The following is a 15,410-nucleotide window of genomic DNA, read 5'->3' on the forward strand; positions in this document are numbered from 1 at the left end:
TAAGCCTGTTTCACAAAGTTAGTCCCCCAACCCCATCTCATTTCCCCTTGGTAGAGCTACTACCTTCAGACGACAGATAGCTTCTCACTGTAATGGATTTAAGTCTGGTCCAAATGTACAAGAATGATTTATAAATTGTATCATATGGTTTGAATTTGCGTTGTGGACTAATACAATATAAAGTAAACTTGCCTTGCTCATTCCTGTGTCACTAGACATTCAGTATGGTCTGCTGGGCGTATGTGATGTGTTACGCTCAATGTAATGCAATTGAAATTGCATATTGAAACCTTTGTGAATTATTACCATATTTTTGTGTGTCCAAGGACTGGAGGCAGGCGTCACTGTGCAGAAACACAAGACCAGCGTCACTGCCTGTCTGCAGGAAATCACAGTCATGGATCCCACTCCAGACACTCCTCATCCAAGGGTAAGTTCAGTGAAATTCAGAGATGCCAGTCATTACTTTTTTTTGCAGTATTTTGCACTTACTTTTTGCCAAAAGTATTGTATTTTCAACAAATTTTATTACTGCACATGTCTACTGTGAGGAAAGTTAAAATGCTGGAGTTCTACCCAAAAAATATGTCATTCCAGCGCTGTTTAGAAGGTTGTCATCCCTGCTCATGTGGCACCCAGTTGTCATTGAAACATCAGCAATTCTCCTCCGGGCAATTTGCTCTTGTATGTCAGAGAAATTTTATCGATTGCATTCATCATATGTGTGGAGAGATGTTTTTGATTACAAACCACACTAGATGTACCTGAAGGTCTACACACTAAATAAGGTTGGCTCATTGTAATGTTATGTGGGGGAAAGTTCAGTCAGAGGAGAAAGTATGTGTTTTGTACTGTTTTTGGTTTGGTTTGGGTTTTTTTTTTTGTGGAAGAGTTGTGTGATAAATGGTAGCAAATGCATCTATGAATAAGAACTACAAACAATTACACAACCTTTTAAGATCCAGGCGGAGTTTCTTGCTAATGTTCATATAGAGTCACTTGGAGTCTTATCATAGAGAGCCTCATATGAACCTTCTGAAGTTGTCAGCAAAATATCTCAACATACTTTAATACAAACACACACAATCTACAACATGTCATTTTACATTGCTGGTAGCTGGCATCAATTGGCAAGTTCTACACCAAAAAAAACCAAAAAACAAACAAACAAACAAACAAAACAAAACAAAACAAACAAAAGAGAAGATTTGAAAATGTTATTCATATAGGTATTCATGGGAGGAAGAAAAGGAGTCTTTTTAACTTGTACACACTGAATTGTCATTCTTGTCTCCAAAGATTCTGGCGACGTTGGACAAGGAAGTGTTCAAGATGGCCCTGACCCTGTTCAACAATGCCACTGTAGGTGACCTCTACTCAGACATGAATGCCGTGGACATGAGAGTCGGTCTCAAGGTTGGATGCATCAGGGCCGTCTTCCTCAACAAGTTTGTCAATAATCTCTTGGTGAGTTTCCTCTGATCTACACAATAGACTCTTGCCATGATCGTTGATAATTTGTGCTTCACAACATGCAAGTCCTGATGAGAATTGTTGAGTTATGTTTCCTTTTCCTAAGTTCTTTCCTGAGGATACTTTTTATGTGGAAAGGTGGTTTCTCGGGAGGGGGGGGGGGGGGATTTAGAGAGGAGACTTTTCTTTAAATCTCTTCTAGAGAGGATAACCCAACAGTCCTCAGTCCTTGATCAGGACTCACACATGGTGAGCAATCTCCTACAACCATACCGTCTCGCCACAGAATAATCAACCTTCAAACAGCACACAGTAAATTCGTGTCAGTAGTGCGTCAGCATGCTGAATATAAAATAGAGCTGAGATCTGTTATATGTGCTTTTGTTGGTTAATATAGTAAGTTTGTTACCAAAATTGGGCCCATGAGAAAGGCCATCCCAAACTTCTTATTTTTATTATATGAAGAAATCAGTTACCGATGTTGAAAGAACTTCAGACCTGTAAGAATCTTGGCATATGCAAAAACAATTCAGTTTTTTTTCGGTAGTAACAAGTGGAAACTTCAGGCATAATATAGTGAAAGCCTCAAGCAGGAATAGAAAAGAGCTCCAGCCCAAAAAGTCACCTTAAAACCTCCCTTCTGTTTCATGCACGACCAGGGCTTTGTGGATAACTTTAACCGAGCCAAGGCCCTGGCTGCTGAAGCCAGCGCCAATGCGGCGAGTGCTGCTCAGGCAGCGGCCGAAGACATCAACGCCAAGGCGACCCGCATCGCTATGGACATCACCGTCAAGGCGCCCCTCATCGTCGTCCCTAGCAACTCGCAGTCAGAGACCGGACTGGTCGCCGACCTGGGTCAGCTGAGCGTGAAGAATTCCTTCCGAATCATTCCGGGGTCGGAGGAGCTGGAGAACGTGGCGGTGGTAGACTCTATGCATGTGGCTTTGGAGTCCGTACAGCTGTCGAGGTGAGAGACCTGAAAGATGGATCACATCATCTTCCAGGCCTTGCATTGTACATTTTAAAGAGCAGGATATCTGAGGAGCAACACACTAGGGAATATTCATTGAATAGCCATGATGAGTGGATGTTCATTACAGTGGAGGAAAGTACTTCAACTTTTTTAAAGATTTTTTAAAACGGCATCAGCTCGCGAAAATCAACTACATTAACGGTACTTGGAAACTTCCCGTTATGTCATGGTTGCTCAATTGTTTCTTTTGTATGTTGAGTAATCTAAAACCAAAAAGATTTCAGGTATGAAACTTTCACAAATTGGAGACTACAGCCTCTTTTGCAGCATGAAACTTTCGCAAATTGCCATTGGCATTCAGTGCATTGTGTAGAGAAACACTTTCATGTGCATTTTACTTTGCCGAATTTTTGCTCTATGTGAAATTTTCGATGATTTCATGCACACAAAAATTTCAGTTTTTACAGTAAGTGTTTCATGTCGCCTCATCGTTGGTTACCCTCTCAAAAAGGGGTGTGGTGGGGGTATTAGTCATGCTTTAGTGGTAATTCTTGTATATTATCATGCTGACTTTTGCTGGCAGAGCCGTCATCCAGAAGGAAGAGGTACGATCCGATGTCCTCATTCTCCACCCCATGGGAGTGCACATCAACCTGGACCGGAACCTGTCTGCTGCATGGTACCATGGTGCCCCAGCCATCGCTGTCTCTGGCAAACTTGATGCCATCCAGGTATGTTTTATGGTCTTCTTATCTCTTACTTATTGATTCCTCATAAAGTGATCTCTGATCTGTTCATTCTGAAATCAAATGTAAATCTCCTGTTAGAAGAGATATGTATGGATTCTTTAATAAAAAAATAAATAAATGAATGCTCCCTTTTGTTTTTCAAGTCAAGGGAGAATGCTTTGTTCACAAAAGTTGCCCTTAATAACCACAAAGCTTGCGGAAACTTGCCTTACCTAGCAACAACCGCTGTAAATATTGATATTTTGGGGTGAGTAATTTTTGCACTGGGCTGGATAAGATGAATTTGGCGTGTTTTTAATTCCACAGAATCAAGGTGTTTTATAATAGTGGTACATATTACAAACAAAAACATTCACATGCTTTTATTTTTGTGCTAGCTTCTGGTAACGCAAAATGCGCAAAGATAATTTTAACACAGCAAAAATTTTCACATTCACATTAAGTGAATTCTTGCCTAACATAATGGTAGGGAGCAGTTGGATGAAATGCTTCGTTACTAGGCTGTAGGAAAAGGAAATATCCATCAATTGTAATACATTACAGAAACGGTTTATTGCAAATAGTGACATCCACTCCTGATGCAGTGTTTGATCTCTAAAAATTATGCCACCTGCAGATTTCCATGGCAACCGATGACTTTGGCATCGTGATGAGCGTGCTGAATGAAAACCTCCAAGAGGGTCAGGTGGAGACCAAGCCAGTAAGAGAGCCCTCTACTCCGGCTGCCGCTACTCCGGCTGCTGCCACTCCCCCAGCAGAGGAGGCAGCGACACCCTCCAAGGCAGAGGGACGTAAGTTTATAGTCTCCCGCAGTTTTGGGAATTTTGCTTTGTTGGTTCGTTGGTGTATATCAGTTGAATATCAATGTATTCATTCCAGAAATCTTGTCATCACGGGAACTGTGCAGTGAAATTCAATATGTATCATATGATATGAGGCTCACCATTTGTTGTGGTCAGTTTTTTGGCATTAATTATGAAGCTTTTGTGATGCTGTCATGCTTGTTATCTACATCTGTAAATATGCATGTGTGTATGTGTGAAAGCTTAAGATGCACAATGATTTGTCATCATAAGTCTTTATGAAAATGATTTACATATTTCTCTGTAAGATCTTGTTTTTTCCCCCATCGCCATCTTTCTCTCTCTTTGTAAGTTCCAGTATGTAGTATGTGTGTGCATTTGTAGATACTTTTGCGGAAAAGCTCACTCCTGTGTAGTGAGAGGAAATATAGACGCCGTTTGTAGCGCTCATATGAAATTTCTGATACATCAAAATATTTCTTGAGCTTGCCTCTGGTCAGAATTAAAGACAGTAGCTTGCAGCAATCAAGTTCTTTGTAATTACATGAGAAAAACACGAAGGCGTGAAAGTCAAAATACAGTCGTTTCAATGTACGTGTCCATTTTCGTTTGCTTCATAACAGAAAAAGAGTCCGAAGAGAAGCCGACAGAAACGAAGCCAACGAAAGAGAAGTCGGCTGAAGAGAAGCCGGCAGAAGTGAAACCAGCAGAAGAGGCTTGGAAGCAAGTCCAAGCCGACTTTGAGCTGAAAAAGATTGGCATCTCCCTCTTCACAGGAACCTATGATTTGGTAAGCGTGTTCTTTTTGTCACTAGATTATTACTTCCGCCAAGAAAAGAAGTTATGTTTTCATCGGCATTGGTCTATTTGTTTGTTTGTTTGTTTATTTGCTTGTCTGAGTGCAAAATAACTCAAAAAGTTGTTGACGGATTTGGATGAAACTTGCAGGAAAAGTTGATAATGACACCAGGAACAGATTATTAAATTCTGGTAGTGATCCAGAAATTTGAGTTTTGCATATGGGCTGTATAGTATGTGCTCTGCTTGGACAAGGCGCCGCGCAGCTGGAAGCTGATGACGGAAACAACAGGCTTCTATATTGGGAATTTGGACCATTTTCAGCGTGTGTGTATGGGTGGAAATTAGCTGCTTGGTGGAGGTCTGCACTCTCAGAGTGCTCTTCTAGTTGAAGCATGTTCTGCTTTTGAAGCACATATTACCCGTAGTGTCTTAAAGTTCTCCTGGATTCGTAAGACCTGGCAGTGCATGGCGACATGGGTGGGGCAATTGAATCAATCCTCTTATTTTGCCCATTGGAGGACATTCGAAAACCACAAATAGTGCCCATCTGCAAATGTGTGCATCGAAGCACACACTCATTGGTGATGGTCAACTCCAAGCGAAATTCTTCAGCTTTGTATGTACGTATGTATGTATGTATGTATCTGTTGATTTTGTTATGCAGTAGTTTGTTCTGTTTTTTGGCCGATAATGCTACAGTGTTTCATGGAAAATGCTGTCTTTCCCTAATTGTATGACTACATTGTACACATGTCTGCCTGCTGCAGCAAAGGTAAAAATACTATTTTTCCACCAAAAATGTGCCTTTTCAATCCTCAGAATACTGCAGTGCTGTTTATGAGGTTGGCTTCCTTGCTGGTAGTGAATGGTTCATAAAGTTATCTGAATTGTACATCACTATGAAGGGGTTTTGATTAGAAATACCTCGAAGAATTCCACCAAATTTCTATAATTAAAGGCAATATGATCATATCCTTAACAGTGTTGTTTGAATCGATATGTAAACAGACCACGCTGAACGGTCGCCAGGAGAGGCAGGACAAGAACGCACTGGGCCACTTTGCCATCCTCAATCTCATCGTCGGGGCGACGGTGATGTCGGACCAGGCCGTTTTCACCAAGGCCCAGCTGGGAAACATCCTCCTGGAGGATGTGAGGAAGGAGGATGCCAGTGCCATCACAAGGTGAGTTGGAGATTAACCTATTCTGTGCCAGTGACATTGGACAGTGTGTACAATACTATGGGGTTTTCTGTGCCAATCAGCACTTGCAGCACACAAAGAGTAAACCCTTTCTGCAACGCTACACACTGGCACTGGTCCGACGGTCCCTGACCAGTAAAAATCACTGTCGGAACCAGTAACTTTTTCAGGAATAGACCAGTAAAAGATGGAAAAACTGGGTACTTACTGGTCCAACAGACAGGTTGGACCAGTAGAAAAAATTAGTTAGTGTGCAGCCTTGCTTTCTGTGCCAGGGACTTTTGACAGTGTATACAACACTATGGGGTTTTTTGTGTCAGTTGGTAGTCAAAGTGTATTATGCAACACCCTATTTAAAATGTAGCTATCCGATTGGTCGATTGCCCATCATGTGACATTCACTGAAAAGTTCCATCGCACCCTCTGGCTGTCAGCCGTGCAATTTTGTTTGAGCAAAATGTTCCATTGCATGGCTCTGATGTCATAATAAACAAACATGTGCCACGCGCACTCAACAATTACAAGCGCGTACTTTTGTCACTCATTTTTGTAAACAACTTCGTTTTGCATATGTACGTACACAGTGACTGCGACTGTGAGGCTACTTATTTGTCTTTCACGGAAAATGGTTGCCATTTCTGTGCTAAATTCAAGAATCTGTTAGTACCAAATCTGTTGACGTTCGAGGTGTTGTATAAAATAGATAGTGTATGGTCTTTACTCGTGCAATGGAATCAGATTTCGCACTCGGTGAAAGATGAGGCGCACTACTGTACGAGCTGAAATTTTCGCGGCGGTTTTATTTTCGCGAATTTTGCGAATCGCCTTTGAACCGCGAAAAGAACAACACGCCAAAATAACGTGCAAAAGAGTAAGTTCAGTTAGACCCTCGCAACCGCGAAATTAACAACACGCGAAAATGTCCTCCAAGTGGCAATTCACGAAAATATCTGTAAGCAAAAATTTCAACTCGTACAGTATTCAACTTGGCTTCGCCTCGTTGAATAGAGCGCCTCTATCTTTCACCTCGTGCGAAATCTTGTACCATCGCACTCGTGACCATTCACTATTTGTATACTAAAGTTTAACCTTTTTCATGCCATGAATTGAATAGTGTTATACAACACTCAAAAGTATGCAAAGGGTTAACCCTTTCTGAGCCAGGGACTCTGGGCAGTGTGTACAACACTATGGAGTTTCTGGGCCAATCAGCACTCAAAACAGAGAGAGGGTTAACCCTTTCTTAGCCAGGGGCTCTGGACAGTGTGTACAACACTATGGAGTTTCTGGGCCAATCAGCACTCAAAACAGAGAGAGGGTTAACACTTTCTGTGCCAGTGACTCTTGATAGTGTGTAGAACACTATGGGGTTTTTCTTCGTCAGTCGGCACTCAGAACACACAAAGGGTTTTACCCTTTCCCCTCCCTCCTTTCGGCCAAGCTGTAGTATTCGCACACAAAGCCAGCCACCATTACAGTGCTCATGCCCTTATTGGCCATGGCGTGCTGTAGTCCCACTCAATGACGTCAGTGTCATGGAACTGTAGTCAATCATGTAATCATCCTGATCGCTATTGTGTTATCATGGTTTGTGTGTAGGACTATGTCAGAATTATCCTGTAATATTGTCTCTGTGCATATTTTGCTGTGTCCATTCATTACACCATATTGACTTATTTCACCTCAAGTCAGTTTTAATGTGTATTCAGTCATTATTATGACTGGCAACCTGTCTGAGGCTTTAAGGGTTTGTAAGGCTGGCCTTTTGAAGCAGTGTACATTCAGGTATTGGTTCCACAAATGTTTAAACTTCAAAACGATGATTTTTAAGCAAGGTATCTATGATTAAATGACAAATCTGATGAATTGGATGTATTTGCCTCGCAAATCTGTATTGGTATCTCTCGATCACTGTGATGTTTTAATCCAGAAATCTTTTTTATTGTGCTGTAGCATTTGCATTGTTGCTGTTTATGCTGTGATTTTTGCATTTCTCCTAGGATGATATATCGCTATGGTGATGCGGAAGAAAACATTGTTGATGTTGACTTCAAGATGTCAGCCAAGAAAGACATATTCTGTAAGTGTCATCAAGATGTGCTACATGTATCTTTGAATTCATTCGTTTATTGCAATGAAATGAATGTTTTCTGGAGTGCAATCATTAGTAGGCACTCAATAAGAATATACCCTTTCAAAAAGTTGACATGTATTTTTGTAGGCACAGCAGATGTTTAAATTCTGCATCTTGTTGAGAGTGTGGCTGCTTTTCTTCCTGAGCATCATTCCTTACCATTCTTGTTCTAGTGAACTCATCAGTTCTTGTACCAGTGCATGATAGTTTGTCATATATCTTTATCACATATTGTCTAATACTGCTAGCTCTACACTGAATAATTACTGTAAAAGCTGTTATTTATTCAGTCAGATATTTTTGTAAGTTAGGAGATCACAGACATTTTTGCGAGATATTGTTTTCGCAATTTGAACACCAAGGCTATCATAAGTGCGCCAGGGCCTGTCTGTTCGTGGTATTGTCACTCGTTAAATTTCGCAACCCAACAGTGTCTCGCTAAATATGCGAAGATGAAACCCTTATGAAAATTACAGCTTTTACAGCAAGACGAAAATGCATTCTAGGATCAAACAGAAAACCATGAGAAAATTTGTTTGTAACCTTCCTGCCCAGTGGACGCCATCCTTCGCAACCTTCGTGCCTGCATCTGCACCGAGTTCCTGATGACGTGCACCGAGATCTTCACCAAGGGTCTCCCGCAGAGCCCTACTGCCACCCAGGCCTCCAAGTCCAGCACCAGTGTGGCAGCCAAGCAGTCCGCCACCAGCCAAGGAGCGGAGGAGGGGAAGAAGAAGGAGGAGGAGGAGGAGGCTCCCAAGCCGGACATGAAGATCAAGGCCGTCCTCCAGGATCCAGAGATCTTGCTGGTCGCCGACTCCAGCACCATGGATACCAATGCCCTCATCCTGAAGGTGAGGAAAGAGTAAAATGATGCTGGAGGTGGATGAGAGGGATCAAAAGATGGAATCTGTGGAGATGAAGATAAAATGATGTAATAACAATTCATACACCAGGGCCGAATCAGCTCATTACAGATACAAAACGAAACAAAACAAATCAAGGCTTTGAACAACCCGTCGTGAGGATTTTGATTAGGAGCAAAAAGAAAAGGAATAGTCTGTAAGGCTTGATGATCATATCGTCATTACTGTGATGAAGTCCATAGACCCAGAGTGATCAAACAGTGAAAGTTCAGCTGGTAAGTAAGAATAAACGAAGACATTCAGATGACAGGGAATAAGCTGTTATGACTGACGAATAACAAAGATAGTGATTGTTTGTTTCCATGATTATTGATAGAGAGGACACATATAAAGCAGCCCATGAAAAGCTATTTTATATATTAGATGTCCCAGCATGCTGGCCAGCATCCCATACCTAATATTAGCTTCCCCATATTTTGGGGGTTGATGTCTTCCCCAGACCGCTGGCGAGGTGAATCTCATCCAGACAGAAGGCTCGATGAGGATCACCGGAGGATTGCCCATGCTGAGGATAGATGCCTGTCCTTACAGGGAAGAGGCAAGGAAGGGCAGGATCAGCCAGGTGAGACTGTGCACACTCTTCACCTCACACCTCCCAGAACTCACTCAAAAACTGTCCACAAATATTGTGGCAGCCTCATGAAGTGATATCAAAACTTATGTGGACTTTTATTCTCTGTATCAAATTTTTAACTTAATTTTTCCATCATCATGAAACATTTTATTCTTCGTATTTTCCCTGCAAGTTGTAATATCAACTTCCAGGATTTTTTGTTTTCTTGTGTGTCAGTGCTTTAGTCCCAGGTCAAAATTGTTTGTTTATGCCGGTAAAAGATGGCATCTACACTCAAGATGTGTACCACCCAGAAATCAGTTCCTTCATTCACAGTTTGTTGGAGCATTTGTATTATTTCTGTGATTGGGGCTGCTATATTGAGTATACTGAAGGCAGTCGTAAAAGAAAACGGATTGTATGGACACAGCTCTGAAATTCTGTTATTGTTGGATGACATCATCACGTCATAAATCAAGAACCAGGAGAGTATTTGATTCAGAAAAATCATTACAACAGTAACGCTTTTCTGGGTGCTCAAAATTATGATGCAATCTTCATAGAGGCAGTCAAGGTCTTACATTAAAATACACTTGCCTGTTACATAGAAATCAAATGTCATCATTCCCAAGGTTCTTGTGCCGTGTTCGATCGACTTCCACCTGAGTTCGCCGGATGGCAAAGGTCAGCGGATCTCGGTGGAACTACCGGAGCTGGTGCTCAACGTATCTCCAGAAACCGTCAAGATTCTGGCGGCTGTGGCGCAGACGCTGGCACCTCCAAAAGTATGCACTTTTTTGGCAACTATGGATCAAGTTATTTCACATTATCACATGCTACATCAGCAACTTACAAACTGTGCACTTCCTCCATTATAATCTGAAATACAACTTTTTTTTTTTTATAGAAAATAAAGTACAAAAGTGCAATACTTCTGCAAGCAAGACTGACTGGCAAACTAGTGATTTCATGCCTACAGCAGGCATCTGTACCTCATGAACAAATTGTGAATAAACCCATCTCAGAGAATATCCCTGAATTCCCTAGAACTGTCACATTCTGCTAATTATTCTCTGTATTTTTTTTCCTTTGCACCATTTGTGCCCATCGAACAGTACACCTGAAAATTATGCATGATTGTTTAATGGAAGCAAGAACAATATCTGCAGATGTATGTGTTTCAATTTAATGTATGAACTTTCAGGTGGAAGAAGAGGAAGCAAAGAACAAGGTGACGGATCTGTCCGATGTGTGGGACGTCAAACCTCTCAAAAATAAAGACTTCTGGTTCCTCGGGGAGGATGAAGGTAATGAGGGTACAAAGCCGCTTTGGTATGCTCTGATACATTTGAGTTTGGTATTGATAATTTCTTCAAAACTTTGATAGATGATGGAGTCTATACATACCAAGGATCAGGCTGATTTACCATAGTGGTCAAGATGTGGATAGCCTTCACATTTTCAAAATAAATTCTGTGATCCTACTGGTCCAGGTGTCGAAACCAATGGTCAATTTTAGACATTCTAATTTTTAGTTGTTATTTTGTTCTAAATTCTGATTCTTTTTAGGGCAACCACATCATACACACATTGTATATGAAGCCAATTTATTTTAGATTAGGAATTACCTGTAACACATGTTTAGCCCTGTGTATTCAAACACTGCAACAAGGAAAGAGAAATACCTGCAGGGGTATGTTAAGTTTAGTTTTCAAAAGCTCTAGCTGGTATGTTCTAATTTGAAAAAGAACATGTCATATTATGCATATTTACAAAGAACTAAGTCAGTATGTTCTGTGTTTTGTCTTGGGGTTTTTGTACATGTATTGTAGTACCTTTTTCCAACTTGGTGTGGTGCTCAAAACACTTTTTGCAACATTTTGTTATCCTTGTCATTTGAATCAAACTGTAACTTTGCTCAAAGCTTGCTTTAATATTCATCACACTCACCCCCATTTTGTCTGGCTTCTGGCATACAAAGTTGCTGTTGTGGAGGACCCCAGCCAGATCCTACCAGAGGTCCCCATCGCGCCCCCTCCCCAGCAGGTAGAGGAGCTGGTAGCCACCATCAAGACCATCGTTGTCAAGATCGAGGCGGCCAGCGGGAGGCGCTTTGTGCCCATGCTCATTCTGGAGGCCAGCGTGCATGCCGTCGTCAAGGACTGGTCTTCAAGGGTATTCACTATTTTTATTTTTCATATTTCTCTCTCTTCTCTTCACGTTTATCTTATGGCTCATCCCAGGTCAGCAGACAGCATTTCAGTTTTGTTAGGGTTCTTCCAGTATGCACAAGAGCTTGCCTTTCGTTGATGTTTGCAACAAGACCAACAGAGGAGTACTGGGTTCTCTGAAACTTTGGGTTTTTTTTTTTAATTTCACCTCGACCTTGCAACATGGTGAAAGTGTAGATTAGTTGATCTCAAAGCTTGTAAACCATGGAAAATGATAAGAAAGTGAACCGATCAATTTTCTGGCATGTTCTTCATGTAAGCCTTGCAACATAGTAGAAATGTTGATAAGGGCACCTCCTGATATGTATGGAAGTTGTGATGTAAGTTGGAGCTGTGATTTTTCTGACACAGCTTTTTTTTTTTATTTCTTTACATCAGTCTCACAGCAAAGTGGAAAATGTTGATTAGGAGATCTCATGCTGTTCATGTGTGGAAGTTGCAGTGTGATTTGAGACCACGGTTTCATTTCATTTATTTTCGATATCCAAGATAATACAATATCCAAAAATAATTCAGTTCCCCTCCCTCTGTCTCTCCCATCCCAGCTGATGGTGGAAAGTCACATGAAGCTTGAGGTCTCAACTTACAATGAGAAGGTGGCGGCGTGGGAGCCTCTGATTGAACCCATAGAGCAGCCCAACGAGAAATACATTCCATGGGACCTAGCCGTAACCGTAAGTAGCCATGATCAATCTAGCAATGGATGTTGACTGCTTTATTTTCATTTCCACGGAAAATACAAAGAGATTTTCTCCTGACACTCTATTCATGGCTGAAGTTATTGTTCTTTTTTTTATGTCTGATGAAATACTCGTGTACTGAGAGCTTCATTAACAACTTCATTACAAACTAACGATAATAATGATGATGAGAATTAAACAATTTAGTGTTGTTTTGTTTTTTGGCATGGAAACTGACTTTGAGGGCTACTGCAGAAGTGATATTAAGAGTTTCAGAGATTTATAAGTGTCAACTCATTTAGGACTGGGTGTATGTATAAAGTAGAGATTGTGTTGTACAGGGAGTGTGTTTTACAGCAATAATCAAGCTTTCCAAGGGTTAACCAGTGAACACTCTTTATTGACAATGCATCATTTCAAAGGCAACAACTGACAATAACTTTACGCTTTCTACATTTGTTTTAATGTTTGCAGATGAAATGAGTTTTTTTTTTTTTTTCTGTGAAAGACTTGAATTCTTTATCTAGAGTACAGTAACACAAACGACATAGTGTGCCGTTTTAAGTGATGTGTATGTTCAGGCATATTTTATTTTGACGTGATGCCACAAATGTGCACTGCTGTTTTATGATGACATGCTCAGGTGATGAAGAATGATGACCTCATCGATGCTGGTTCCACCACGGCAACGGATGAAGAGGATCAGGAGGGCTTGTCCCTGGCCCCGCCCGCCATGACAGTGACGGTCTCTGCTGCGGACACCTTGGAGCTGACCGTTACCAAGACATCATTGGCTCTCTTCACCAAACTTGGCACGGTCAGTGTCAGTGAATGCATTAAAGCATTGGCCTGTGAACCCTATTTTGTTTTTTGGATGTTTGTGTGTTCATGTGTGTTTGTGTGTTTTGGGGGCTTTTAACACCTTTTAACACCTTGGAACTTACCGTTACCGAGACATCCATGGTTGCCTTCACTAAACGTGGCCAGATTGTTTTTGTTTTTTCCTTCTTTTTTTTTGGGGGGGGGGGGGAATGTTAAATTTGCAGTCCACTGAAAAAAGTTAAGTCTTTCGTGGCAAGCCACTGCTGTGATCAATGATGCCCTCAAAGTATGACATTGTTCATGACCCGTACAGGACTAATGCAATCCCACTCTGACTCCTTTTTACTGTTGTTTCAATAACTAAAGTTAAGCCAGGATGGTGATTGTTCATGTCTATAATTGAAATCCGGCATTTGCTGTTATTTTTTGTGGCAGACAAAGTTTCTTTGGCTTACAGCACACATTTCCTCCCGCTGTGAATAAAAGAAAAAAAGTATGGTCGTATGTGCATCAGTGACTGTTTTTTCATCTTGTCCCAAAGGTGTTTGGTGAAGCCATGTCCAAGCCTGGCACTTCACTCTCAGACACAGATGTCATCCCAGCTTGCACCATTATCAACCAGACTGGCCTGCCAATCAGTGTAAGGCCAGGATCATACTATCAGGTGAGTGACATTAACTTATGACTTCACACACAGATACACACAGTTACTTTTCTCTGCAGTTACAGCTATTACAGAATGAGTAGCAAAAGTCCTGTGATGTCATAAGTCAAAAGCTATGTATTGACTTTTACTGGCCGCACGTTGCCTCAATGACGATAGCCACTGGAAACGTGTTATCGTGCGCTTGTTGCAAGACTTCACGCACGTAGCAAAGGTTCTCACACACAGGTAACCATGCATTAGTAAATTTTTCCAGTAAAGAAATGCATGCATCCAGTAACTTTGGTCCAGGAAAAAACAAAAACAAAAAACAAAAACATGGCATCTACGGAAAGCCAAAAGGAAAAGCATCCAGTAGATTTGCCATCAGGTTACATCATCAAGAAATGGGTTTTTGGTCAGAAATGATTTTTTTTTTTTTTTTTAAATCGTCCTCCATTCTATAAAACAGATGATGCACATGTCTTTTCATGCTTCAGTAGGAATATAGTGGTAGATGTTGAATTTAGCCTAAAGCATTCCACAGTTACTTAATGCACACAATTCCTTCTGATAAACTCAGACCTGTGCATCATTTGAAAACTGTTAAAATTAAAAAGTATGATATTCATGTGATGACTCTAACTTCCAAATTATATCCAAACTCCAGAGACCCGAGTCAGGTGATGTCCTCACTGTGGAGCATAATACCAGCAAGGAGCTCGACTTGGCAGATTCTGTGAAGGCTACGAAGAGGAAGACCGCCGTCGACAAGACGGCCATCTCGCCCTCCGACATGGAACTCTCAATCCAGGTGAGAGGGAAATCTCTCGTTTCCTTTGACGTTTATGGTGCAAATTTATAGTTCGATGGATATTTCCTTAGGATTTACCACGTGACTGTTGCCATGGTGACGGTGATGTCATCCTTGGCAGTTTGTGAGTGGAATTTCTTGTGCCATGAAATGTGCTATGTTACTTCATTTTAATGGAGCCTTTGAAAAACCCCGAACTCATAATGGCTCTACAAGTATGGACAGACAACTCACCTCGGCACACAGAAAAGTTCACTCAACAAACGAGCATACTTTGCATGAAAAGATGGAATAGGGGACATCAGAATGGTGATATGGCGAAAATTGACAGATCATGGCTCAATGTAATACTCTTTTTTAATGTCTCTTTTGAGGCATCTGACTGTGGTGTTACCACCGTTTCATTCCTCAGCATACAGAAAAGTTAACTCAACGAATGGAGCACCCTGCATTGAAAGACTGAAAAGAGGACATGAGAATGATAATACAGCAAATGTTGAGAGGGAATGGCTTAATGTATTTTATCTATAATGTCTCTTTTGTTTCTTCTCACATTGACTGTGATACCATGCTGTTTCACTCATACATTGCTCCTCTTACCTCAGC

The 15,410-nt window shown here is 41.2% G+C and overlaps 1 protein-coding gene across 1 annotated transcript in view; it reads left to right on the top strand.

Moving 5' to 3' along the window:
• LOC140237699 (intermembrane lipid transfer protein VPS13A-like) overlaps window positions 1–15,410 on the top strand; it is a 121,465-nt gene that overhangs the window by 66,537 nt on the left and 39,518 nt on the right. Inside the window, exons 27-43 of the mRNA XM_072317624.1 lie at window positions 327–430; window positions 1,300–1,467; window positions 2,133–2,440; window positions 3,030–3,177; window positions 3,812–3,986; window positions 4,667–4,788; window positions 5,808–5,983; window positions 8,002–8,081; window positions 8,691–8,989; window positions 9,501–9,623; window positions 10,247–10,399; window positions 10,819–10,921; window positions 11,596–11,789; window positions 12,391–12,519; window positions 13,169–13,342; window positions 13,889–14,011; window positions 14,661–14,804. Of these exons, the coding sequence (XP_072173725.1) occupies window positions 327–430; window positions 1,300–1,467; window positions 2,133–2,440; window positions 3,030–3,177; window positions 3,812–3,986; window positions 4,667–4,788; window positions 5,808–5,983; window positions 8,002–8,081; window positions 8,691–8,989; window positions 9,501–9,623; window positions 10,247–10,399; window positions 10,819–10,921; window positions 11,596–11,789; window positions 12,391–12,519; window positions 13,169–13,342; window positions 13,889–14,011; window positions 14,661–14,804 (2,723 nt within the window). The remainder of the gene's footprint in view (window positions 1–326; window positions 431–1,299; window positions 1,468–2,132; window positions 2,441–3,029; window positions 3,178–3,811; window positions 3,987–4,666; window positions 4,789–5,807; window positions 5,984–8,001; window positions 8,082–8,690; window positions 8,990–9,500; window positions 9,624–10,246; window positions 10,400–10,818; window positions 10,922–11,595; window positions 11,790–12,390; window positions 12,520–13,168; window positions 13,343–13,888; window positions 14,012–14,660; window positions 14,805–15,410) is intronic.

Source organism: Diadema setosum, chromosome 14 (assembly GCF_964275005.1).
Source record: "Diadema setosum chromosome 14, eeDiaSeto1, whole genome shotgun sequence".
Taxonomy (NCBI): domain Eukaryota; kingdom Metazoa; phylum Echinodermata; class Echinoidea; order Diadematoida; family Diadematidae; genus Diadema; species Diadema setosum.